This window comes from Myotis nattereri (genome assembly GCF_964212035.1).
Source record: "Myotis nattereri genome assembly, chromosome: 2".
NCBI lineage: Eukaryota > Metazoa > Chordata > Mammalia > Chiroptera > Vespertilionidae > Myotis > Myotis nattereri.
In genome coordinates this window covers 74,517,157-74,544,520 of record NC_138076.1, presented here as the reverse complement: position 1 = coordinate 74,544,520, position 27,364 = coordinate 74,517,157, and the positions used below count along the sequence as shown (strand labels likewise).

General features: G+C 37.1%; 1 protein-coding gene across 4 annotated transcripts in view; it reads right to left on the bottom strand.

Moving 5' to 3' along the window:
* Positions 1-27,364, bottom strand: part of DIAPH3 (diaphanous related formin 3) — a gene marked incomplete at its 5' end in the record, with an annotated part of 567,305 nt that overhangs the window by 158,791 nt on the left and 381,150 nt on the right. For all 4 annotated transcript variants that reach the window (XM_081083267.1, XM_081083268.1, XM_081083269.1 and 1 more), the window contains one exon: positions 15,305-15,440. In XM_081083267.1, coding sequence (XP_080939393.1) covers positions 15,305-15,440 — 136 coding nt within the window. The remainder of the gene's footprint in view (positions 1-15,304; positions 15,441-27,364) is intronic.

Genomic DNA, 27,364 nt, shown 5'->3' with positions numbered 1-27,364 from the left:
AAAAGTAATAAATAAATTAATAAACAAACAAATATTCTGTTTTTCAGAGAAACAGAGAGTAGACTGGGGGTTGCTAGAGGGGAGGAGAATCGGGGGACTGGGAGAAAGAAGTGAAGGGATTAAGAGTACAATATTGCAGAGGGAGAACCAAGATGGCGGCATAGGTTAACGCCGGAGTTTGCTGCTTTGAACAACTACTTCAAAAGTGAAACCAAAAACCGGAAGGGACATCACCCAGAACCACAGGAACGCTGGCTGAGTGGAAGTCCTACAACTAGGAGGAAAGAGAAACGCATACAGACACTCAGAGGAGGCGCGGTGCTGAAGTCAAATTCTGAGGTGCGGAGTGCGCGGAGCGGGCTGGCGGCGGAGGGCGCGGTTGGCGTTTTCAATCGGAAGGGAGTCGCAGACTCTGAGCTCCAGATACAGGCGAGTCTTTAGGGACCCAGACTCAAATGGGAGAAGCGGGACTGTCTGGCTTCGGTCAGAGCGAGTGCAGCTTTCTCTCCGAGGTTTGCAGCCATTGCTGGGACTCAGAGAGGCAGAGCCCCTGGGGACAGGACTGAGAGCCGCCATAACTGCTCTCTCCGGCCCACCCTGTTGATCCTGTGCGACCCGCCCCGCCCAAGCCCTGCACAGAGTCATTTGCCGGATAGCCTCAGGCAAAGGCTAGATTAGCACCTCCCTAGAGGACAGAAGTTCTCTCACTGCAGACACAGCTGATTCTCATAGCCACTTGGCCTGGAGGTCAAACCCTCCCTGGAATTAGCTACAACAATCAAGATTTAACTATAAGACTTCGAACAAAGACCACTAGGGGGTGCACCAAGAAAGCATAACAAAATGCGGAGACAAAGAAACAGGACAAAATTGTCAATGGAAGATATAGAGTTCAGAACCACACTTTTAAGGTCTCTCAAGAAGTGTTTAGAAGCCGCCGATAAACTTAATGAGATCTACAAGAAAACTAATGAGACCCTCGATCTTATATTGGGGAACCAACTAGAAATTAAGCATACACTGACTGAAATAAAGGATAATATACAGACTCCTGACAGCAGACCAGAGGAGCGCAAGAATCAAGTCAATGATTTGAAATGCGAGGAAGCAAAAAACACCCAACCGGAAAAGCAAAATGAAAAAAGAATCCAAAAATGCGAGGATAGTGTAAGGAGCCTCTGGGACAGCTTCAAGCGTACCAACATCAGAATTATAGGGGTGCCAGAAGATGAGAGAGAGCAAGATATTGAAAACCTATTTGAAGAAATAATGACAGAAAACTTCCCCCACCTGGTGAAAGAAATGGACTTACAAGTCCAAGAAGCGCGGAGAACCCCAAACAAAAGGAATCCAAAGAGGACCACACCAAGACACATCATAATTAAAATGCCAAGAGCAAAAGATAAAGAGAGAATCTTAAAAACAGCAAGAGAAAGAAACTCAGTTACCTACAAGGGAATACCCATACGACTGTCAGCTGATTTCTCAACAGAAACTTTGCAGGCCAGAAGGGAGTGGCAAGAAATATTCAAAGTGATGAATACCAAGAACCTACAACCAAGATTACTTTATCCAGCAAAGCTCTTGTTCAGAATTGAAGGTCAGATAAAGAGCTTCACAGATAAGGAAAAGCTAAAGGAGTTCATCACCACCAAACTAGGATTATATGAAATGCTGAAAGGTATCCTTTAAGAAGAGGAAGAGGAAGAAAAAGGTAAAGATACAAATTATGAACAACAAATATGCATCTATCAACAAGTGAATCTAAGAATCAAGTGAATAAATAATCTGATGAACAGAATGAACTGGTGATTATAATAGAATCAGGGACATAGAAAGGGAATGGACTGACTGTTCTTGGGGGGGAAAGGGGTGTGGGAGATGCGGGAAGAGACTGGACAAAAATCGTGCACCTATGGATGAGGACAGTGGGTGGGGAGTGAAGGCGGAGGGTGGGGCGGGAACTGGGAGGAGGGGAGTTATGGGGGGGAAAAAAAGAGGAACAAATGTAATAATCTGAACAATAAAGATTTAATTAAAAAAAAACAGCATAAAAAATAAATAAAATAAAATAAAAAGAGTACAATATTGCAATAACTATGTATGGTGGTTGGTGGAAATATCAGGGGAAACACTTTATAAAGTATAAGGTTGTCTAACCACTACGCTATACTGTTGAAACCAATATAAAATATTACTGAAAGTAAACTGTAACTGAAAATTGTATGCATATGTGCATAACCCATGGACACAGACAATAGGGTGGTGGAGGCCTAGGGCAAGAGTGGTCTGTAAGGAGTCAATGGGGGGAAAAAGGGACATATGTAATACTTTCAACAATAAAGATTTTTTTAAAAATTTAAATTAAAAAAAAATTGTTACATGGTGGATCTGGTGATGGTGGGGGAGTGTCTGAGGGTACTTGTTCCTGAATACATCATAGTTAGGTGTTTGTGCCCCTTCCCAAACTAGTATATTCTAAATTCCGTGGTTCCTTAACTTCAAACCTGCGTCAAACGATAAAAGTACTGAAGTTGTTTCCACCCTCTTCAGAACTATTAAGCTGTGTTGGGCCCAGAACCACTCAGACCATTGCGAAATCCCTCTTTCAAGAGAGGAAGGGTGGTACGGATATTATCCCCCTAGTTTTGGGCACTGGGATAACTAAATCTTTGAATAAACAAAAGAATCAAAATGGAACCTGAACCAGAGTAGGGAAGGCTTCCTAACTTAGCAATTCTCCCAAACGTCCCAAAGGAAGAAGCTATCTAGTTTAGCACTGACTATAGTACCAAAGAGATAGTTGTCCTTCTCAAACGTTACCAGGGAAGATAATTCTCAACCTCCATACATAGTATAGTCTAGTGTTAGTTACCAATTACTAAAATTAGTTTTGGTCCTTTCCCCTTTCACTATGGTTAAATCATCAATAGTAATAACAGCACAATAGTTAAAAATATTACCTTTGTTCAGAAAACTTGAGTACTGGCTTGTTTGCTAGCTAAATCTGTGACTTATTAAAGTAGTCTTTGATAAAATAGTCTAAGTTTGTTGTAAGCATCACATGCAATAATGGACACATATGGAGCTTGGCAAATAATATGTGATCAATGGTAGTGTAGCAGTAATAGTATGAGATGGTGTTGCTAATTGTTGTAGTAGTAGTAGTAGTAGTAGTAGTAGTAGTAGTAGTAGTTGTACTATTCCAAAAAAGGTGGGGTAAGAAAAAAGAAATATATCAAAGCCAATGCAATTTAATTTTTTATATTCTCCTAAATAGAGAAATGATTAAAACCACTGGCCTATATATATATGTGCATCAATTGCCAATAATGCTAGAAAACTGAAAGCACTACTGCATAAAACTAGAATATACACAATTATGGGAAATAATCTAAGTTTTATGTTATCTGAAGAGGACAGGGTAATTGTCACAGCCTTTATGAAAGCAAGTATACACATTAATTGCTATCTGTTGAGACTGGCAGACATTCCCAAGTAGAATTTATGTAATATGCATTTCCTCTAAAATGGAGGCCTAATTGCTTAGTTATCCTAAATTGCAGAATGGAAAACAAAGGAGCAGTTTAGACCATGTGGGTAAACAACAGATTCCTAAAAGCTAATTATCTTTTTATTTAATAGACTGAAGTTGTACCAAATGAGACATTTAAATCTAATAAATAATACACAAATTGTAACCTAAAGACTAAAATATAGGAGCTACTCATATAGTTTTTATTGCTCCATTAAATAAGCTCTTATTTACTTCCCCACAAAACATAATTATACAACACTGGGTCCATTTCAAGGCCATTCTGATGTGCTATTTAAAAATTATGTGAATCAACTTACATACTCAGGAAGTCTTGAAGCATAATATTTGAATTGTATTATCAAATGCCCTATTCACTTCCATGATTAAGAAACAGAAATGCAGTTTTGAAAACCTTGTACATGATCACATAAAACCACTATTACTATTTGTCTTACTAGAAATGATTAAACATAAGGATAGCTAGGCACTTTAAATAAATAAGTACTAGTGTCTATACTTACTGGTTTCTACATCAGATATTTAACACTTTGGATGTCTTATAAATTAAAATAATTCTAATTTAAACATCAACCTCAGAAAATGTATTCCAAATTCACATACCGATTAAATAAAGACATCATGAAAATGTAGTTAATTTGCTTGTCTATTTAATATAAAATCAAATTATTCAGCATAAGTAGCCAAAATTGTATATGTACATATTTAAGAAACCTCCAGGCTCATCATTTTTAGAGAAAACAAAAATGAGAGAAATGCCCTTTTAATGCTATAACATGATAACACGAGTTTCTGTGCTTTCTTAGCTTTTCTGCTCAAAAGGATTTTCAATGCTTCATTTTGCTTCTTAGGAAAATTTAGCCCACTATTCTTTTATTTTCACTTTATTAACAAAAATCACATTCTGAAATAATAGTGATAAAAAATATTAGACTTGAAAATAGTTGCCTGCTTCCTTGCCAAAGACAAGAAATGATTGAGGATGGATAAGAATGAGCAAGGATTTAGTTTACTCTACTACCACAGGTAGTGAGAGAAGAATATGAACATCTGTGAAAAAATGCAGCTCAATTTATATGGTAAAAATACTAACGTCATGAAAATATATAGAAGGAAGCTCCCTCCCTAACTGGTTTGGCTCAGTGGATAGAGTGTTGGCCTGTAGACTGAAGGATCCTGGGTTCGATTCCAGTGAGGGGCATATGGCTGGGTTGCTGGCGCAATCCCCAGTGAAGGGTCTTCAGGAGGCAGCCAATCAATGATTCTCTCTCATCACTGATGTTTCTATCTCTCTTTCCGTCTCCCTTTCTCTCTGAAATATATAAATATATATAGAAGGAAGCTCCCTGTGGGGTTATGGCAGAATTATATGAAAATGTTTCCTTTCCTCATTTAGGGATGCATGTCCTACATGCAAAAATAAGGTGGAGCAAAAAGTCCCTGGTCCAGAAAGTGACAAAATATTGTGAATTCAACAATTTGCCTTTTCCATTTTTTTAAGAACAGGAAAGCTAGGCTGACAGCTTATAGAAAGGTAAGAGTGGAAGAACTGACCTTGAACAACAACAGGTTTGAGCTGTGTGGGTCCACTTATCGGTGGATTGTTCCCCCCCAATAAATACTGTACTGTTTGCGTCAGCAGTTGGGAATGCATGGCAGCAAAGAGCCAACTGTATGCATTGATCTACACCATTTTTTATAGGGAATGTCAGCATCCATGAACATTGGTATCTGCGGAGGTCCTGAAATCAATACCCTGCAGATACCGAGAGACAACTAAGTTAATGAGGAGTCAAAAATTACATGGGGAATTTTGACAGCATGGGGATCAGGGCTTTAATCCCAGTGTTGTTCAAGGGTCAACTGTACCATGGTCTATACAAAAATGACTGGTTTTCCTGTCAATTTTTAAGTCGTTTTATATTATCAATATTTTAAATTAGTATGTTTGGTATATATTAATATTCTCCTTAGTTCTCTAAGACCAAATTTTGTTGCCACCAGTTGCCATTCCAGCTAGTCTCCATCTCCATCTTATTATCCTGTCTTATTTAATTTCATATAACTTTTTAAAAATTTTTTTATTGATTAAGCTATTACATATGTGTCCTTATCCCCACGTTACCCCCCTCCATCCCCCCCACTCATGCCCTCACCCCCCCTGTTGTCCATGTCCATTGGTTAGGCCTATATGCTTGCATATAAGTCCTTTGGTTGATCTCTCCCCCTTACCCCTACCCTGCCCTACCTTCCCTCCGAGGCCTGACAGTCCGATCGATGCCACTCTGTCTCTGGATCTGTCCTTGTTCATCAGTGTATGTTGTTCATTACATTCCACAAATGAGTGAGATCATGTGGTATGGAGTTTCCTCAAAAAACTAAAAATGAAACTCCCATTTGACCCAGTGAACCCACTTCTAGGAATATACCCCAAGAAACTAGAAACACCAATTAGAAAGGATATATGCACCCCTATGTTCATAGCAGCACAATTCACCATAGCTAAGATTTGGAAACAGCCTAAGTGCCCATCAGTAGATGAGTGGATTAAAAAACTGTGGTACATCTACACAATGGAATACTATGCTGCAGTAAAAAGGAGTTCTTACCATTTGCAACAGCATGGATGGAACTGGAGAGCATTATGCTAAGTGAAATAAGCCAGTCAGAGAAGGATAAATACCATATAACTTTTTATAATCTGTATTATACAAGTTGTTTGTCTGATTCATTTATTAGAATTTATAACTTCATTGTAGCAGGGATCTTATTTACCCTTACTTATTACTGTACTTGAGCATTTAGAAAAAAACCTATTTGTTGATGAAAAAAAGAAACAAAAGTGATTGAGCTATTATATTTCTTTCCTATATCAATAAAATTATACTGGAAGACCACAGCACTTATATTTTTCATAATAATACAATATGTGAAGACAGTATTTGTCAAATTTCAGAAATGCATCAAACTCAGTGATCTGTTAAAAATGTCAAAAACTGAAGTACTGGCCCTGGCTGGTTTGGCTCAGTGGATAGAGTGTTGGCCTGAGGACTGAGGGGTCCCAGGTTCAATTCCGGTCGGGCACATGCCCGGGTTTCGTGCTCGATCCCCAGTGGGGGTGTGTGTGGGAGGCAGCTAATCAATGATTCTCTCTCATCATTGGTGTTTTTATCTCTCTCTCCCCCTTCCTCTCTGAAACCAATAAAAATATATTAAAACAACAACAACAACAACAAAAACAGGTTCTGGCCCTGACTAATGTGGTTCAGTGGAAAGAGTATTGGCCCTCATACCAAAGGGTCGTGGGTTCAATTCCTGATCAAGGGCAAGTACCTGGGTTGTGAGTTCACTCCCCGCCCTCTGTTGGGGCAAGTGCAGGAGGTAGCCAGTCGATATGTCTGTCTCACATTAATGTCTCTCTCTCTCCCCCTTCCTTACTCCCTCCCTCCCATTCTCTCTGAAAAGCAGTGGGAAAAGAATCCTCGGTGAGGATTAAAGAAAAGCAACAAAACCTCTGAGGTTCCAGTCAAGATGGCGGCATAGGTAAACCCCTGTACTCCCCACCTCACACAGCCACATCAAAACTACAACTAAAATACAGAAAAACCATCATTTAGAATAACCTGAAATCTAGCTGAATGGAAGTCCTACAACTAGGGAATTGAAGAAGAAGCACATTGAGATTGGTAGGAGGGACAGAGATGCTGGGCGGTATCGAAGAACTGGCTGGTCCCACATACACGAGATGGTTTAAGTTAAAATCAGGAGGGATATCTTGGCTGTGGAAGTTTCCCTGAGGAGTGAGGGGTCCCTGTCCCACACCAGGCACCCATCCCAGGGTTCTAGTAGCAGGAAGAGAAGTCCCCACAATAGTGGCTGTAAAAACCAGCAGGGGTATGGCTGAGTGACCAGGAGGCTGCTGGCCTCAGACAGTTCTTTTTAAAGGGCCAGTGCATGGTCTTACTCTGACTCCCTCTGAGCTCCAGCTCTGGAGCAGCAGCTTTAAAGGAACCTGGGACACTCAGAGAGGAACTAACTTGTCTGGAATCAGGGCAAGAGCTGGAGGGAAAGCACTTTCCCAGAGAAAAGTGCTAGCAGAGGCCATTGTTCCTTAGTTGAGCCCTGCCTGCCACAGAGCTGGCAGGCAGGCACCATATCTGATTATCCATCAAGTTAGCTAACACTTTTTGCCCCACTCTGATGATTCCCTGAGATCCCTCCCCTCCCTACATGCAGGCTAATCCAAATAATCCCCATGGGATTTTCCATACAACTGGACTCTCTTGCTTTATGCTTCAGACTTTCCTAAAATTTCTCAAACAAGCAGCAGCAGTGTGCCCCATACCTCTCAATAAGTGGCCCCAGGTTCAGAGCTTGGCCTCTCTTGGGCATCTTCAAGCCCAACACAAATAGCAGCCATCTGCAGATTGCTTTGTAGCTCATTCTGTGTGGCCCCAGGCAGGGCACAGGAAGTGGTTGACTTTGCACCTCCAAGGAGGCTCCAGAGCCAGTGCACCCAGCAGTCAGCTTTGACCACACTGGATTACAACCCCACCACCACTACGAGTGACACACTCAAGGGGTGGACTCAGTGAGCCCCACTAAAGTAAGTCCTGCTCCACAGGGTAGGCTTCTACACAACCGCTCTTCTGCTATAGTTGAAACTGGTCCTCATAACCAATTGGCATTGGGGTCATTCCCTCCCAGTAATGCCAACATCAACCAAGGCTCAACTACAATAGGGTAGTACACACAGCTCACACACAGGCACTCTTGGATTTTCCAGCTCAGGTACCTGGGGAGGCTGAGTCACTGGGCCACTATACAAGGCCACTCTACCAATTCTAGGAGACATAACAGCCCTACCTAATACATAGAAACAAAGACAGGGAAGCAACCAAAATGCAGAGACGAAGAAACATGTCACAAATGAAAGAACAGGAGAAATCTCCAGAAAAATAACTAAATAAAATGGAAGCAAGGAAACTACCAAACACAGAGTTTAAAACAATGATTTTTAAGGATGCTCAAAGAATTTACTGAGAACTTAAGGAACTTAGTGAGAACATCAATAAAATAAAAAAGGCCCAGTCAGAAATTAAGCATACACTAAATGAAATAAAGAATAATTTACAGGGATTCAACAGTAGAGGTTCAACATTTGATGCTGAGAATCAAATCAAGAATTTGGAATATAAAAAAGCAAAAAAGACCCAATCAGAACAGCAAAAAATAAAATAAAATAATCCAAAAATATGAAAAGAGTATAAGGAGCCTCTTGGACAACTTCAAGCATACCAATATTGGCATCGTGGGGTTGGCAGAAGGAGAAGAGAGGAACCAAGAAATTGAAAACTTATTTGAAAAAATAATGACAGAAAACTTCCCTTAACTGGTGAAAGAAATAAACATACAAGTCCTGGAAGCATAGAGTCCCAAACAAGAGGAACCCAAAGAGGCCCACTCCAAGACACATCATAATTAAAATGGCAAAGGTTAAAGAAAAAGAGAGAATCTTAAAGCAGCAAAAGAAAAGCAGTTTGTTACCTGCAAGGGAGCGCCCATACAACTGTCAGCTGATTTCCCAACAGGAACTTTGCAGGACAGAGGGAATGGCAAGAAATATTCAAAGTGATGAAAAGCAAGGACCTACAACACAAATTACTCTACCAAGCAAAGCTATCATTTAAATTTGAAGGTCAGATAAAAAGCTTTCTAGATAAGGAAAAGCTAAAGGATTCATCACCATGAAACCAGAATTACATGAAATGTTAAAGGGTCTTCTTTAAGAAGAAGAAAAGAAATAAAAAAGATCAAAATTAGGAACAATAAAATTGCAAAATACATATCTATCACTAATTGAATCTAAAAATAAAAATAAATGAACAAACAATAAAAACAGAGTCATAGATACAAAGAACATTTTGATGGTTGCCAGATGGGAAAAAGTTCAGGAGATGGATGAGAAAAGTGAAGGAATTTAGAAGTACCAATTATCCATAACCCATGGACAAAGGCAATAGACAGGTGAGGATAGGCCTGGGATGGGGTGGGAGATGAGTGGAGGAGGGCAAAGTGGGGGAAATGGGGGACATCTGTAATACTCTCAACAACAAAATAAATTTTTTTGAAGTGTCAAAAACTGATATTTTGCCTAAGAATATTTTCACTAGTGAATACTAATTAGACACACTTCTTTGTAACTTTATCTTCATAAACCTCCAAATGTTATTAAAATCATGATTTGGCATAAAGCATATTCTATATCTAACATGGAAAGAAAAAGGTGACTACATATTTGTACTATTTTTAAATATGAAAAAAGGTTATCAACAAATATATTTGACTTATAATGTAACAGCTACATTAATATTAAGAGACTAAATAATTCTTCTACATTAATAATTGTATTATATTTAAATGAAAACTAAAGACTATTCAGAATAATCATCATTTATTGAAACTTTAGACGGGATCTAAATTTTTCACTTCGGTGAGAAAATTGCATGTTTGGTACAATGAAATTTGGAAGATATCCCTAGATTCTTTAAAATTCCAGTGTAAAAAAAAAAAATCAAAGTTAATTTCCAAGATGTTCAAGTGTTGTTGTTTTTTAAAATTTTTAATCCCTACCCAAGGATATGTTTTAAATGATTTTAGAGAGAGGAAGGGAGAGACCTACACACATATAAACACTTACATCAATGTGAGAGATAAACATCAATCGGTTGCCTCCCGTACATGCCCTGACTGGGCCTCAAACCCACAACTTAAGTATGTGCTCTGACCAGAAATCAAACCTGCCATCTTTTTGTGTATGAGATAGTGCTTCAACCAACTGAACCACTTGAACAGGGCTTTTCAAATGTTTTTTAAAAGAGAGAAAATGTTTCAAAATAGCTTACTACCGCATAGCTTTCTGTTGTATCAAATGTTGTATCTTGCATCAAGTGATTTTGATTAAATCTATTTAAATATTCCCACATAATATACACTATTTTAAAGACATTATTTTGAAGTATTCATTGAATATAATTAATATAAATTATATAAATCAAGGTTAACCAGACTATCAATTGAAGAATATTCTTCCAGAGAATATAAAAATGTTTGGCATATATAAAAACTCAGCATATTAAAGGTATTGCAAACTCCTCTCAACTGAGAGACTTACATTTATTTGAGATGCATCTATAACAATTTGCAGGCCATGTTTGGAAAGAGAGAGTATAGAAAAAGTTTTATAAAATAAACCAATAGGTCAAATAAGATGAGTCCTATGATTAACAAATTACACAACAGAAACCTTTCCTTAAATTTATTTTAAAAATAAAAATATTCAAATATATTTTAATAATTAAGAATAGAAAAGTAACATCCTGGACATAAAATTACCTATTTGAAACCAACATAAGCCAATTATTAACTATAATTGATGGTTAAATATTAGAAAAGTTTTGGTAAAATTCAGAAATAAACGCTACTATATTAAAATCCATGTGTTAAATATATTAATGATTAATAAAGTGTTATAATAAAACTAGAGGCCCAGTGCATGAAAATTCATGCACTGGAGGGGGGATCCCTCAGCCTGGCCTGCCCCCTCTCACAGTCCGGGAGCCCTCAGGGGTGGGAGGCAACCCAGCGATCAGGGGAAGGAGACTTCCTATCACACCTCTGCTGCTGCCACTGCCGGTAGCACAAGCCTCGGCTGGCCCTGGTTACCTGAGCCTCAGGCGGCCCTGGGCAGCTGGGCAGCTGCCATCTGGGGCTTGCCTGTGTCCTGGGCCAGCCTTGGGAGGTTGGGCAGCTGACATCCAAGACTTGCCTGAACCTCGGGTCGGTGCTGGGTGGCTGGGGGGGCTGAGGGGAGTGGGGGACTCCAGAGGCAGGCACCCCAGCGGGGCTGAGGGGACTGGGCGCCACCATCTTGTGACTGTGGGTGCCGCCATCTTTGAGAGCGGGACAGTCTATTAGCATATTCCCTCCTTATTGGCTGTGGGTGCCACCATCTTTGAGGGCGGGAAGTCAATTTGCATATTCCCTCCTTATTGGCTGTGGGCACCGCCATCTTTGTGATGGCATGAGGGTCAATTAGCATATTCCCTCTCTATTAGATAGGATAGTATCATAAAAAATTGAAACTAGAAAAGACTTGAAGTGGATTTTAAATTGTTGAAAGAATGACTTTCTAAATTTTAAGATGATAACAAAATCAAAAAGATTATAATGACACATAACAAAAATGGAACTTTTTTATGTCAAGATAGAAAAATAAAAAGCCAAATTGAGAAAACATACTTAAAAGGTAAATATCTATACTAATAAAATATTAATATGCGAATTAGACCAGGAGACATTCTGGATGTCCTTCCAGACAAAGCCATGGTGGCAGGGCCGAGGCAGAGGCAGTTCGGGGCGATCAAGCCATCAGGGAAGAGAAGTTAGGGGGATCAGGCCGGCAGGGAGGGCATTTGGGGGCAATCAGGCCTGCAGAGGAGGGAAGTTGGGGACAATCAGGCCAGCAGACGAGGGCAACTGGGGGCAATCAGGCTGGCAGGAGGGGCCGTTGGGGGAGATCAGGTCAGCAGGGGGGGCGATCAGGCCTGCAGGCAAAGGTGATTCTGGGCAATCAGGCAGGCAGGCAGTGTGGTTAGGGGCGATCAGGCAGGCAGGCAAGTGGTTAGGAGCCACTGGTCCCAGATTGCGAGAAGGATGTCCGACTGCGGGATCGGGCCTAAACTGGCAGTAAGACATCCCCCAAGGGGTCCTGAATTGGGAGAGTGCAGGCCGGGCTGAGGGACAACCCCCCCCCCCCCCCCTCCACACACACACACACACAGTGCACGAATTTCATACACCAGGCCTCTAGTTAATATATAATGAGCTAACTTGGGTAAATCAATAAGAAGAAGACTAAAAAAGCACAATTCAAAAAGAATAAATACAAATAGGCTATAAATACTTGAAAACTGTCCAACCTCAGTAGTAATCAAAGAAACACAAGAGAACAAAACAAACTTTTTAATCTATTATATTAACATAAATCTTTAATAAATGAGAATACCAAAGCAAATTTATAAATTAATGCTAAAAATTGGTGAAATTAGACTACTTTTGAATATCAATTGGCAATATGTATCCAAAGTCTTAAAGATATCTACCCTTTTGATTGCATATCCTAATAATTATATTTTAAAATTATTTATGCATAACTATTTATTGCATTGAATAGATGGAAATAAGTATTGTCTCTAACCTCATTACCGACTAATGCAAGTTCAGTGTGAAATCACATATCAAGTGGATGCAATGACATAGATATTAAGAATCATAATTAAGAATAAAATGAAACATTCAGAAAGTTTAGCAAGATAAAGCAAGACCGTAAAGTGCATATTCACTAGGATCATATAGCTGTTATTAAAAGGCATAAAAATTTAAAACTATAAGAAAAATGTACCAAAATATTAATAGTAATTCTTTGGATAGGAGGATTATAGATCATGGTCTTAAGACCTACTACTTTTTTGGTGTTTTCTAGAATACAAAAGTATTATATTAAAATTGGAAAAAACAAACAAACAAACATTCATAACATTGGAAGTTTTCATCAGGAGAAATATAAGTTTAAATAAAATCATTATTAAGATTATATTGGATTTGAAGTTTTATTAAAATGTTTTAACTTAAGAGAATTGTTGAGAAGCTCTGTATGACAGATCCTCAGGCAAAACCCACAGCAAACAATACAGCAATCTGCCATGAGGAACTGTCTGGATGACTCTTTAACCAACACTAAATGAGCTAATGTTCAAATACCAGAATGTTTGGTAAACTAGGCAGTAATAGATTATTTTAAAATGACTTTCAGAAGCATATTTTAAAAATCAATGCTAAACCTTCCTGATCTCCATTTTTGTTTACACCTTAACAAGAGAACACTTCTTGAATTTCAAGTGTACTCTTATAGAAATTGTGTTTAGATGAATTTTTCCCTGTGGAAGAAGCATGTGCGATATATTAAGGTACTCAGTTTGCTTTATTAAAGATAAAATATGTCTGTAAAAATGAAAGGAGAGAAGGCAAGAAGGGATCTCTGTGTAGCCCCAGGGAAACCTTAGGTGAATTTGCAGCCCTGAATGGTAAACTATGGTAATTTAGCAGTGAAGTTGATGGATTTTAATTAAAGGCTTTAGCAGTCCTTAGTGGCTTGGAGGTAGAAGAGCCAGAATTTTCAGGGGGTGAAATATAACTACAATTTACTTAATTCTTTTGCTCCTAACTTTGTGGTATCTTTTAGCTTTGGAAAATATACATATATAGCTGTCTAAAGCTGTAATTTTGCTAATTTTTTCTTTTTTACCTTTTTCCAAGAGCTATTTTTAAAAATTAAACTTATTGGGGTGACATTGGGTTTCAAGTGTACATTTCTATGATACACGATCTGTACAGTGCATTGTGTGTCCACCACCCAAAGTCAAACTGTAAAATATCCCAAAGTAGAGAAAATAATGTAGTGAACAAATCCTTCCCTCCAAGTACCCATCACCCAACTTTAGTAATTGTTACTTATAGCCAATGTTGTTTCATCTTTACACCCATATAATTTACAGTCATACTATTTTGACTGAAATTCCAAACATAGTTTCTTTTCATCTATAAAATTTCAGTGAATCTCTTAAAGATACTGAAATTCAAAAATTTCAGACTTTTTTTTTCCTCCATTTGTTTGGATTGGACTATATGGCGTAGGACAAAAGTAGGTTTATAGTTTTGAGTAAGCAAAACACAGTTCATTCTTGGATCGTTATTTATTAACTAGAGGCCCCAGAGCACGAAAATTCATGCAAGAGTAGGCCTTCCACCCTAACCAGTTTTGCTCAGTGGATAGAGAGTCAGCCTGCAGACTCAAGAGTCCCAGGTTCGATTCCAGTCAAGGGCATGTACCTTGGTTGTGGGCACATTCCCAGTAGGGAGTGTGCAGGAGGCAGCTGATCGATGTTTCTCTCTCATCGATGTTTCTAACTCTCTATCCCTCTCCCTTTCTCTCTGTAAAAAAATCAATAAAATATATTAAAATAAAAATAAAAATAAAGAGTAGGCCTTCTTTCCCCCAGCTGCGGGCACCGGCTTACCTCTGGCACCTGGGACCTGGGCTGCTTCCCTCTGGCTGCTGGCAGGCACCGGGACCTGGGCAGCTTCGCTTTGGCCCAGCTTCATCAGGAAGGAAGTCCGGTCTAATTAGCATATTACCCTTTTATTATTGTAGATTATTGTATTATTTTCCATATGATAACGATAAACCTACTTTTGCCTCACTCTATACTTAAATTCTGTTTACTGCAATGGATTGATATGTCTTTTTAGTCTCTTTTAATCAGTTAGTTTTCCCTTCATCACTTTTTTTCTCCCTTGGTATAGTATTTTATTGAAGAAACAGGCCTATAGAGTTTTCCAGTTTTCTACATTAACTGACATAAATTATTACAGATTGTTTGTTGAAATAGTTGTCAAAGAAATGTGAATATCTGGAACCAAAGTCACCTACAACCAAAGTTAGAATGAAAACACTATGAATTAGTAACCAAAAAAGGGGAAAGCCCATAAAAAATGGACAGCTTTACGATTTACACAAATAAGTAATCATATCTCCCTTTTTCACTTAAGTATATTCAACTACCAATAAAGTAACCAGTATAAATCTTACTTGTACAGAGTATAAATAGAAAATTTGATAGTACTCACCAGTCTTCATTTCCAATAAGCGCTTTTTCTTTTGTTGGCGTTCAAGCCTTTCTTTCTCTGCCAATTCTTGGGCGATTCTGACACGTTTTTGTTTTTCCTCTGCTTCTCTTTTTTTGACATTTTCCTTTAATGCTTGCTATAAAACAAATTAATTTTTAAAAACGATCAATTTTAACCACAGTGATTACACACCAAAAAATGGAGAATTATTAATCTGAGAACCGTGATTAAATATCTTTTAAATAATGGTTACTTATTATATTAGTAACCCAGTCTTTTAAAAGATTAGCATACGAACCCTTATTAAATATGTCATGTATCATGTCATGTAGCTATAAATACAACTGTTATGTTTAAAGCACCTGCATCTTAGTGAAATCAACTAAGAGAAGGGAGACAGAAACTAAAAATAAAAACCATTTAAATTACAAATCAAAACTGTTTTTCTATATATATTTCCAAAAGAATATCTAGTGGATGTATTAAAGTCTATACCTCCTCTGCAAAGTAAACTATTGAATACAAGTAAAGTAGTTGAGCAAATAATAAAAATGAGCTGAAAATATGTAATAGCTCCTTTACACTACAATCATTTAACAATTTTTTTCATATAAGCAGAAGTGTCATAAGGATGACTAAATAAACACTTGGCATTTTAAATAAAAGCTCTTTGTCCATCAAAACAAATCACATGGAAGTTATAAAAAGATCTCTATAGATATATGACCAGTTAAGTTCTTATTTTCTAAGTGCTATACAAATCAAGAAATGCCTCTCATGTTGCAAGAGTGGGAATTAGCAGATAAACATGGATTTTTCTAAGTTCCAACAAACAGCATGGAGTTTGTATTCTCAGTACCAATGAAACCAAACAGGTTATCTAATTGCTAGTTTATCAATAATAATATTGAATAGAAAAGTGTATAATTAAACTTAATAAGTAGGTGGTTCATCTTGTTTTGGGGAAGGTGTTAATTCCTCCTTTACTGTAATATTTTTTAACCCTAGAAATACTGTAAGATTTTCATTAGAAATCAAATAATAAAGTTTAATATTATTAATCAGAACAATAAAAGGAAAAGTACAAGGGGAAAAAGGGAACAAAAAGCATAGAGAGAATACTAATTAAATCCATCCATCCAATAAATACTTACTGAGATACTGAGTAGCACATGATACTATTTAAAGACGAGATACATTTATAGCTCCAAAACATGCTTACATTCTGTGTGATAGGGTGGGGCAGAAGGCAAAGATAGGCAATAAACAATAAATTTGATAAATATAGTATTATGAAAAAAAACAGAGTGATGTGATGGAATACGTGGGGGGCTACTTTATATTTGGTTGTCAGTAAGGCCTCACTCACTGATTTGATTCAAGCTGAATTTGAATGGCAAGAAGTTAGCTAGGTGATGATCTGGGAGGAAGAATAAATGCAAAGGCTATCGGCAGGTTGGAGAGAAAGGCAACCAGTATAGTGTAAGGTGAGGTCAGGAGTTCTGAGGCCTGATCATTTAGTATTTATGGTCCTCTAGGCCAGAATGTAAAACTATGCACTCTTAGACACAAGTACTAATCAACCACCTTTGTTTCAAAGTATCTTTTCAAAGGTATTATATAACGCAGTGTCTTGGGAGATGGAGGTAATGTCTACCTATTAAGCAAATGGATTTATTCGCTGTACAGTATAGTAGATGGGAAAAGGTGGGTAAGTTAGTCTTATTATCTCTTTAAAAAGATTGTGTTCCTGCTCTAACTGGTTTGGCTCAGTGGATAGGGCATCGGCCTGTGGACTCAAGAGTCCCAGGTTCAATTCCCGTCAAGGGCATGCACCTTGGTTGCGGGCACATAACCAGTAGGGAGTGTGCAGAAGGCAGCTGGTCGAGCTTTCTCTCTCATCGATGTTTTTAACTCTCTATCCCTCTCCCTTCCTCTCTGTAAAAAGATCAATAAAATATATTTTAAAAAATAAAAAGATTGTGTTTCCTAAGTTTAGATTTTTTTCTAGTAAGACAAACTACTAAGCATGCAGGTATTAGACCCTCTTAACATTGCCCTATGAGAATTCAGGCTCAGGAATCTATAAAATTGTTACTCTGGCTATTGCTATTGATGTAACAAACTGTTCTTTGTCTCTGACCCCACAGTCTTGTGTCTTCTGCCAACATCCATGGAATGCTAACAAGGTAAATTCTCATACTCTTCACAGTTCATGATGTATTAACACATTATTTTTGCTAAGCTATGGAATACCAGCTGCAATAATGAATGCTTTAATGTGCAAACCCTCCAATCTACAAAATGGATTCTGTAGTCTCCATTATGGTACAGAATGGTTAAGTATTTGTTCACTATAACAAGAGCAGAAAGAGGCAGAGGCAAGATTTGAAAGCTAGCTGTAACCTATGTTTTTTTCTACCATGTTGCTTCATGCTATGTTAGCATATGTTAACTGTCAGCTATAAGACAACAAATGCTATAAAAATCAACATAAGTTAGAAACACAGGAGAAGCAACCTTTTTTTAAAAGCATGATTTCAGAGGCAAGTGTGTACATCTGTGTGTTTGTGTGTGCATGTGCACCCATGTATGTATGTGTAGGGGAGATGGTGTAGGAAGAATGGATTTTGGTGGAGGAAAAGATAAGCAAATATTCAGAAATCAAAACAGTATTTCTTGCTTGAATAAAGTGAATAAAAAGAAATGGCAATAGATTAGAAAAATATACATCATGTTGCTTATTTATAAAACTTATTAAAGTACAAAATTTTCTGATGCGAAATTTCCACTTTAATGACTGGATGCATTTGAATGAGAACATTTAATAGAGTACCTATACCAGATATAACTGCCACATCTTTTTAGTATTCCACTGGGCAGTAAAAAGTCAAAATTACTTGCCAGGACCTTTAAAAATAATGTTTATATTTAGAAATAAGGTCTGAAGTAATTCTTAAAGTTATTTTGCTTTATGGAAAATGCACTATTGAATTTCATTTAAGAGCCTATCTCATTTAAAACATATCTTATTCTGACATTATACCTATTAGGAGAAGAATTTAGCTAGAAAAATACCAACAGACAGCATAGAAATAGGTATTTAGTCTAAAACTAATATTCCAGTTCTAATAGTAATTAGGAATTTTCTTTTATTCTAAATGTTGCAAAGCAAAAGTAGCCTAAATAGAAAAGCTGAATAGTTTTAAAACCACATTATTGGAAAAAAAAAAACACCAATTGCCTCTTAGTTACTTTGATTTTAAATTCAAAGCCAGAAAAGTTAAGGTTGAGCCATACATACAGATAATTAGCTATTAAGACATTGATTTTTTAAAATCATCTTATTCTTGACCTGGTTTACTATTTATTCAATTGGCAAATAAATTGCACTGCTACTAACTATTTTTGGCTATGTAGTACCACAGGAAATTATTTGAGTGCTTGCACAACTTCCCAGACAGAGTCTGCCACAGGCTCTTGCCTGAAAGCTCTGTGAGTTTACCAGTCTGCATGCAATATCTGGCTATTTAGTCAGGAGCAAAGACCTCTTTTCAAACAACAAAAAAAAATGACAACCAACACAATAGGTGCAGATGAATCAGCAAAATACATATTTTTTGGTGTGTCCCAGAATTTTAGTAATTAGTTTATGTATGCCATGAGATGAAAAAGGTTGAAAATTGATGCTCTATAGCAATGACCAGAGGGTTCTAAAACTTTACTCAATTTTGACTATTCATTTCAAAGACATAATCAATAATTTATCTGACTTCCTAAGGCTCAATGCTTTTTATGGTGATAGCTGATTCTAGAATATATGAAAAATACATAGGTATGTTAATGAATTTGTGTATACAGACGTTAACAAATGAGGGGGGGTATTCTAGAAATAAAACACATGAACTCACACTTGTTTTCCACCTGTAATTTATGTTTTCTACATAACTAATATGACAAGAATATACCACATCTAGTTAAAATATACATTATAGCATCATGTAACATATTTTCTTTCAGAGAAACCATAATCCACAGCCAGTAAATTTAAGTGTGTGTGTGCATGTGTGAAATATTTAAGTCTAGGAAAGTGTAGTTAATCCTCACTAGGTTGTGGTTATTATCATAAACATTGTCGTTTAGTTTTTTTTGAAAATTGCATCATCCTTATAAATGTGACTTGCTTTTTTTTTAAGGTTCATATTTAGCTTCCTCTATTTGATTAAGATGTGAGGACTTTTTTAAAAAAAATTTTTTTTTGATCTTAGAGAGGAATGGAGAGGGATAGAGAGAGAGATAGAAACATCAATGATGAGAGGAAATCATTGATCAGCTGCCTCCTGCACGCCCCCCACTGGGGATTGAGCCCACAACCCAGGCATGTGCCCTGACTGGAATTGAACCCTGACCTCCTGGTTCATAGGTCGAATCTCAAACACTGAGCCACACCAGGCTTGGACTTGATTTTTTCACTCAACATTATGTTTCTAAGATTTACCCATATTTTAATGTATAAATTATGCCTCATTTTCATTGCTTATAATATTATGTTTAATTATTTACTCTCCTATCAGTGGGACCTGGGTTATTTCCGATTTGGGGCTATCATATACAGTACAGATACTAACATTTTTGTACATGTCTACATATATATATGAGTTTTTAATGGTACATCCTATTAGTTGGTTCTTAAATTTGTTTAGAAACTGGTGGCAGCCATTCTTTAAGTGGGTGTTTGCTGATGATTTTCTGTTCTAAAAATACACATACATAAAAGGTCTGAGTCCCACTGCAAAATTTTACAATGTGAGCTATGGTCAAAAATTTGAAAATCACTGCTCTCTCTGATAGGAGTAAAGTTGATGATTATAAGGAGATATTCATCTTCAATCTTACTAGATGATGTCAATGCATTTTCAAAGTGGTTGTGTCAATGGATATCCCTTTGGGATCATAGCACACATACCACCAAACTGTCATTGTCAGTCTTCTATTTGGCAGGGATATAATAGTATCCAATCATGCTTATAACTTGTATTTCCTATTCTGTGAAATGCCATCCAGATCTTTTACTCACTTTTCCATTAGGTTGTTCATCATGTTCTTAATGATTTGTACTACTTAAATATTTATATACTTTCAGTAAATGGAAGTTCTTAAATTTATGTAGTCAAAAATCTTTTTCATATTGCTGGTACCTCTTATACCTTATTTAAGAAATCCTTCCCTAATTCAAAGACAAAGCTACTCTCCTATATTTCCTTCTGAAGTTTTAATGATGCTGTTCTCTTCACATTTCAGTATGTACTTTATCTGGAATCAATGCTTTTGAATAGTATGAAGTGGGGATACAATTTACTTTTATTCACATTGAAAACTAGCTGACCCATAGACATTTTGCTACTAGCTTATCACTGCAGATTGATCTTCAAAGCCACTTCTTCTAAATTCCAAGCAGCCATAATATGTTCTGAAGTTTTAGGGCTGTTTTAGTCCATTTGGTCAAGATAACCATGTTTGTACTGGTAATACTCTGTCTTAATTATCATGGTTTCTGCCTTATCTTTTTTCTTTAAAAGATCTTCACTATTCTTGGGCCTTTGCTCTGTCATCTATATTTCAAATTGTACTTACTAAGGCTTTTGAAAAGGCCTATTAGGATTTTGAAGAGAATTGCTCTAATTTTGTAGATTACAGAGAATTGATATTTTTACAATATTGAGTCTTTTTATTTATGAATGTCATGTGGCTCTCAATTAACTTAGGTCTTTTTAAGTCTTTTGAAAAAATGCATACTTTTTTTCCATTCATGTTTTAGACATTTTATGTTACATTTATTCTCTGTGTCTTCTCAAGTGACCTTGTTAAACTGACTTTTAAAAAGCATCATTTTTAATATTTAGTAACTAATATATATTTAAATATTCCATTGATAAAAGTCTTTATTTCTAATAATTTTCCTATAGACTCCTTTTTGTATTATTCATAGGCAATCATAATGAACTTAATTTCTTCATTTTCAATTTTTATACTTTTTCTTTCTTGTCTCATCAAACCATACTAGCTAGAAGCTAAATCCCCATGATTAGGTCAGGGGTTTCCACTTTGTCCCTTGTTTCCTATTTACAGGTAGAAATGTTCACGTAGTTTATTTAAGTTTGTCATCTTGTTTTAAAACCTGAACAGGACTGAATTTTATAGAATGTTTTTCTCAACCTACTGTAACTCTTAATGTGGTAAGTTATGTTTATAAATATCTATATATATTTTTATAAATATCTATATATATAAAGCCCAGTGATCGAATGTTGGAAAGACCAGAACGACTGGTCGGCCAGTTGCTATGATGCGCACTGACCACCAGGGGGCAGACACTCAACGCAGGAGCTGCCCCCTGATGGTCAGTGAGCTCCCACAGTGGGAGCAGCCGCTAGCAGGCCCAGGCTGAGGTTGAGTCTCTGCACCTATCAAATACCTGAGAAAATCCAGACTCTGGCCACTAGCTGATGAAGGCACTCTAAGGTGTGTTCTAGAAAGAGAGCGGGGAGCTGGTATAGGCGGATGGCAAGAGGGGACGTGACTGTGGACCCTCCGGGGAGGCTTTCCTGATGGCCGAGGATCCTGGAGCATGGCTGCCTTGAACATCCCTGATGGTGTCACCAACCTGGCATCACACATCAAGGACATTCACCGAGTGGCTTTGGGGTGCAAAGCTCTTTGCCAGGTTCCTCCAGGACACGGAACACGCTTTTACCCAAGACATTACCCCGAAATATCAGCTCAGACTAATTTCCTCATTCAACAGCTGCTCAGGGGGCGGGTCCAAGGCTACTTAGCTGACCAGGATGAGAGGCACTCCCACAGTGGGCTAATCCCCACAGGCCACGCCCCCCCCGACAGTGCACCAATCCATGAACTGGGACTCTAGTTCTAATATAAAACCAAACTTTCATTTCTGGGATAAACTCACCTTGTACCTGAAGAATTTATCGTTTTGAACATTAGGTCATAATATATTTTTATACACTCTATTAGTTTGTAATAATCACTTCATTAAAATATAGTAAAACAACTGTAAAACTTTCTGGACCAAGTATTTAGCTTGCCAGATTTGAAATGTCATCAAATTAAAAATTAGCTGTAGGCTTATTCAAGCTTTCTAGTTCTGTTAAAGTCAATTTCAATATGTAAATTTTTTTTCCCTCTCTAGGAACTTACCTATTTCATCAACTTTTCCAATTCTGACCTACAAATTTTTGTAGTATGCTCTTATCTCTTTACTATCTTCTGTATCTGTCTTCGGATCCCTTTTACATTCTCAATATTATTTATTTTTTCTTGATTAATTTTTTTCAGAAGTTTATCCAATTAACTTGTCCTTTCAAACCAACCACATTTTGGCTTTCAAAAACTTCCCTTATAAGTCAGTTTCTTCTTCATTTCCCTCCTTTTATTCTCTAGAGTTATGTAATTCCTTTTTAATTTCTAAAATCAGATGCTTACTTTGTTAATTCTATCCTTTCTGATTTTTTAGTATAAGCACTTAGGATATAAATTTCTTTATACCACTATAATTTCATCCCACAAATTTTGGTGTGGAGTATTTTCGATATTATTCAGGTTTATATTTATTCTATGATTTCTTCCTTGACACCTAATATGTGTGTTTTTTTAATAATCATTTTTTAAATTGATTTCAAAGAGGAAGGAAGAGGGAGATGGAAACATCAATGATGAGAGAAACATTGATCAGCAGCTTCCTGTACACCCCACACTAGGGACTTCAGTCCACAACCCAGGGAATGTGCCCTGACCAGGAATCAAACCATGACCCCCTGGTTCATAGGTCAATGCTCAACCACCAAGCCACACCGGCAGGGCCCTAATGTGTTTTTCAAAATGTTCAAAATAGAAGTTTAAACTTCATCCTTGTTTGATTTATTTCTAACTTCATGTTATTATTGTGGTCAATGCATAAAGCTGATATTTAGTTATCAAGATCTCTTTCATGTTATCAAGATCTCTTTCATGATCTGTAGTATATGATTAATCTAACAAAAGTTCCACTTGTGACTGAGAAGAATATGTTTTGTAATTGCAGAGTGCTGTTCTGTATGTTAATAAAATCAAATCAGTTAATTTGTTTACAGCTCCCATGTCTTTAATATTTTTCTAACTTACCAGTAAGTTAGAGGACTTTGTTGAAGTTTCCCAATATAATGCTGACTCTGTCTATTTATTTCTAGAGTTTATCATTTTTACATGATTATTTTGGTGCTATGTTATTATGCACATGCAAACTTTAAAATTGTACCTTTCTGGTGAATTACATTTTCTATCATCTTGAAGTAATATTCCCTTGTCTTAAGTCTACTTTACTTGCTTTGAACATAGTTTCCCTTTTTCTGTTGATTAATGTTTTCCTTGTATTTCATTAACTGTTCTGTTACTGCAAACTTTTCTGTATTCTTGAATTTATAGGTAGGCATCAAAAAGCATAAAGCTAGACTTGGCTTTTTGTCCAATGTTATAGTCTTTAAAAAATTATATTGTTGCCCTGACCGGTTTGGCTCAGTGGATAGAGCATCGGCCTGCGGACTGAAGGGTCCCAAGTTCGATTCTGGTCAAGGGCATGCACCTTGGTTGCGGGCACATCCCAGTAGGGGATGTGTAGGAGGCAGCTGATCGATGTTTCTCTCTCATCAATGTTTCTAACTCTCTACCCCTCTCCCTTCCTCTCTGTAAAAAATCAATAAAATATTTTAAAAAATTATATTGTGATTTATAAAATACTAGAGGCCTAGTGCACGAATTTGTGCACGGGTGTGGTCCGGCCGGCCCAGCCCGAGCAGAGACGGTTGGGCCGGGCCAGCTGCAGGGAGGGGATGCAGGAAGTTGGCCAGCTGGACGCGCTCCTGATCGGGATGTGGGAGGGCCGATCGAGTGCTGGGCTGGCTGGGGGAAGGGACAGTGGGCGGTTGGCGGACTGGCCCCACCCCCTGGTCGAACTCCCAGTCGAGGGGACAATTTGCATATTAGCCTTTTATTATATAGAATTGTTTCCACCTCCTTACATCATTCTTTCTATTTGCCCTGCTTTATCTACCATATGCTCCTTTTATTTTCTCCTGTTTTTATTTAGTTACATGTCTTTCTTGCTCTATTACTCCCTTTAAAGTCTAGAATTTTTTACTGGATATGTCTATCCTCTTACTAGGCATCCTTGTAATTTTATCACATAAATTAACAACTTAATGAGGCCTAAATATTATATCTTTACCTGCTTTCCTCCTCTTGTATGTACTGAGAACATAAAAGACCTGACCTTCAAAAATCTCTTTCAATTTATTTAACTGTTGTCCAATAGTTAAGCTGTCTCCTTTCTACAAAACAAGCTACACATTGTTTCATTTTATACTTTATTCTTTACATTAAGTTTCATGATGCATATGTCTTCTTGTCTCTCAAACCTTTCTTTGAAGGCAGGGGCAGGGGAATTGCTGCTTCTTTAAATATATCCTTCAGGCCAGGGGTCAGCAAACTATAGTCCTTGGTGGGCCATACTCTTATGGTAAATAGGGTATTCTTGGAACATAGCCACACATGCTCATTTACATACTGCTTATGGCTGCTTTTGCACTGCTACAGTACAGCTGAGTAGTTTCAAAAGACTGTGTGGCCTGCAAAGCTAAAATTTTTACTAGCTGGCCCTTTAAAGACTTTGCCCATTCCTGCTTTAGAAGATCCTTTAAGGCAGCGGTTCTCAACCTGTGGGTCGCGACCCCTTTGGTGGTCGAACGACCCTTTCACAGGGGTCGCCTAAGACCATCCTGCATATCAGATATTTACAATATGATTCATAACAGTAGCAACATTACAGTTATGAAGTAGCAACAAAAATAATTTTATGGTTGGGTCACAACATGAGGAACTATATTTAAAGGGCCAGAGAACCACTGCAGTAAGGGAAGGATATTTGTGGAAAATGCCCTCTTCTGTTTATTCAAAAATAGTTTAATTTTTCCCTTGTTCCATAAAGTGGTTTTGCTGAGTATCCCAAACTGGAACAAGTTTTTTTCTCAACACTTGAAGGTATCTCTCTTTTGGCTTCCATTTTTTAATGAGAAATCACTTGCATTAGTAGTCATAGTTTCACTACAATATTTTTTCAAGTGAATTTTACTTTATTTATCTCTCTTGATAAAGGTTGTACTTCCAGACTCTTCATCTGGAAAATTTACAGCCATCAGTTTTCATAATATCTTTCATTCATTCTTTTGAGCTTATCCTTCTGAGACTTTCATTATACAAGTGGTGGGTCTTCCCATCTCATAGTCTATGTTTCTTAACAAATCTTTTACACTGCCAATTGTGTTGTCTCCCTGGACTGCATTCTGAAGAATTTCTTTAAATCTATTGTTCAATTCACCATTTTATTTTCTTTGGTTGAGTATAATTATTGTTTAATTTCAAGTATCATGCTTTCATTTCCTTAAGTTCTATTAGGTTCTTTGTCAAACATGCTTAGTCATCTTTGGTAGTCTCTTGTTTATTTATCTCTCTTTAATTTCATCTGTTAAACATTTCACATCTTATTCCATATCTGGAGACATGTGGGTTTCTACCTATTGTTTTGCTTTGTTTTGTTTTTTTTTTTTTTGTCTTGGTCATTTCATCATTCAGCCCCTTGTTTCTCTGTATGTTTGTTGCTTGGGATTAAGTGCTGTTATTTGATTAAACGTAATTTTTGAAAATCTTGAGAACCTAAATTGTAATTGCCTCCTGCATAAAGCTCTGAATTTGCTTCTGAAAGTAATCAAGGGTCATTTCTAACCTGGATAAGTTTAGTTTCCTTTTGTCTCACATTTGTCTTATCAGTGTTCTCACCCTGTTCTTGATCTTGGCATCCCAGGGCAAACCTGGCTTTCTCCTTTGTGTACCTATGCCCAACAATCAAGTCTCAGCTCTGTTCTTTCTCTCTTAAACCCAGTTTGCCCTCGGAATTTCCCTGACCTTCTCACAAGACAGCCATGCTTTAAATAGCTTGTTGTACTATTACAGGATGGATCTTTAAAAGAGTCCCTATCACCATAGCATGTTAAGCAGTCCTAAAAGGGTGCTCTCTTGAAAGTCAGCCAACATGTCCATCTTTAATGCTTAAACACTTTTGTACAATGAGGCAGTTCTGTGCACTATATGTTTTCCTGGGTGTCTTATATGTGTTTTAGGATCCAAAAGTAAACAGTTTAACATTGGACAGACATATAAGATCAGTCCTGGACAAGCACTGAAAAAAAGTTTGCTAAACTGACAATCAAGAATGTCTTAAAAAATACAGTAAGTATGATATTTCACTACTTTCAGATATTTTTTAAAATCTACATGAGCTAATCACTGCATATTAGAAAGTATACTATTCAGGAGGAGGAAAGCTGGAGACATGTTATCTTTGTTTGAATCTTCACTGGGTACTAAATACCCGTGTGAGTTGTGTCTCGGTTTCTTCTTCTGTAAAATGGACAAAATAGTATCCATTTTATGAGGATATTATAAGAATTAAGTGAATTAATACAAGTAAATGACTTACAGAACTGCTGACACATAGTAAGCCCCGTAAAAATGTTAACAATTATTATTTTAAATGCTATTATATTATTACTAATTTATATGCTTTTCATTATTACTATGATATCATTAATCAAGTTTCTTAAACATATAATTATTTATTGGGAAATACATCAAGGAAAGCCACTTTCTAGCATGCACCAATCATACATATGTCTATTATATTGGGGAAGTGCCGGTTTTCATAGTTACTATAAGAATATCAATGTTTTCCATTCCAAGATGTTGAAATATGGTTTTACACTGATTTAATAAAGTAGTACTTTTGTAAAAGCATTCACCCAATACTGCTGGATTAGTTGGCAGGGAAGGTACAGAGGTGAATTAAATATGGAAGGCAAGATGTACTCTTGACCTCAAGTCTAGCTACATACCTCTAAAGATTTAATTTACATATATCTATAGAAGCATTGTTTAGGATACTTTTAAATCTAA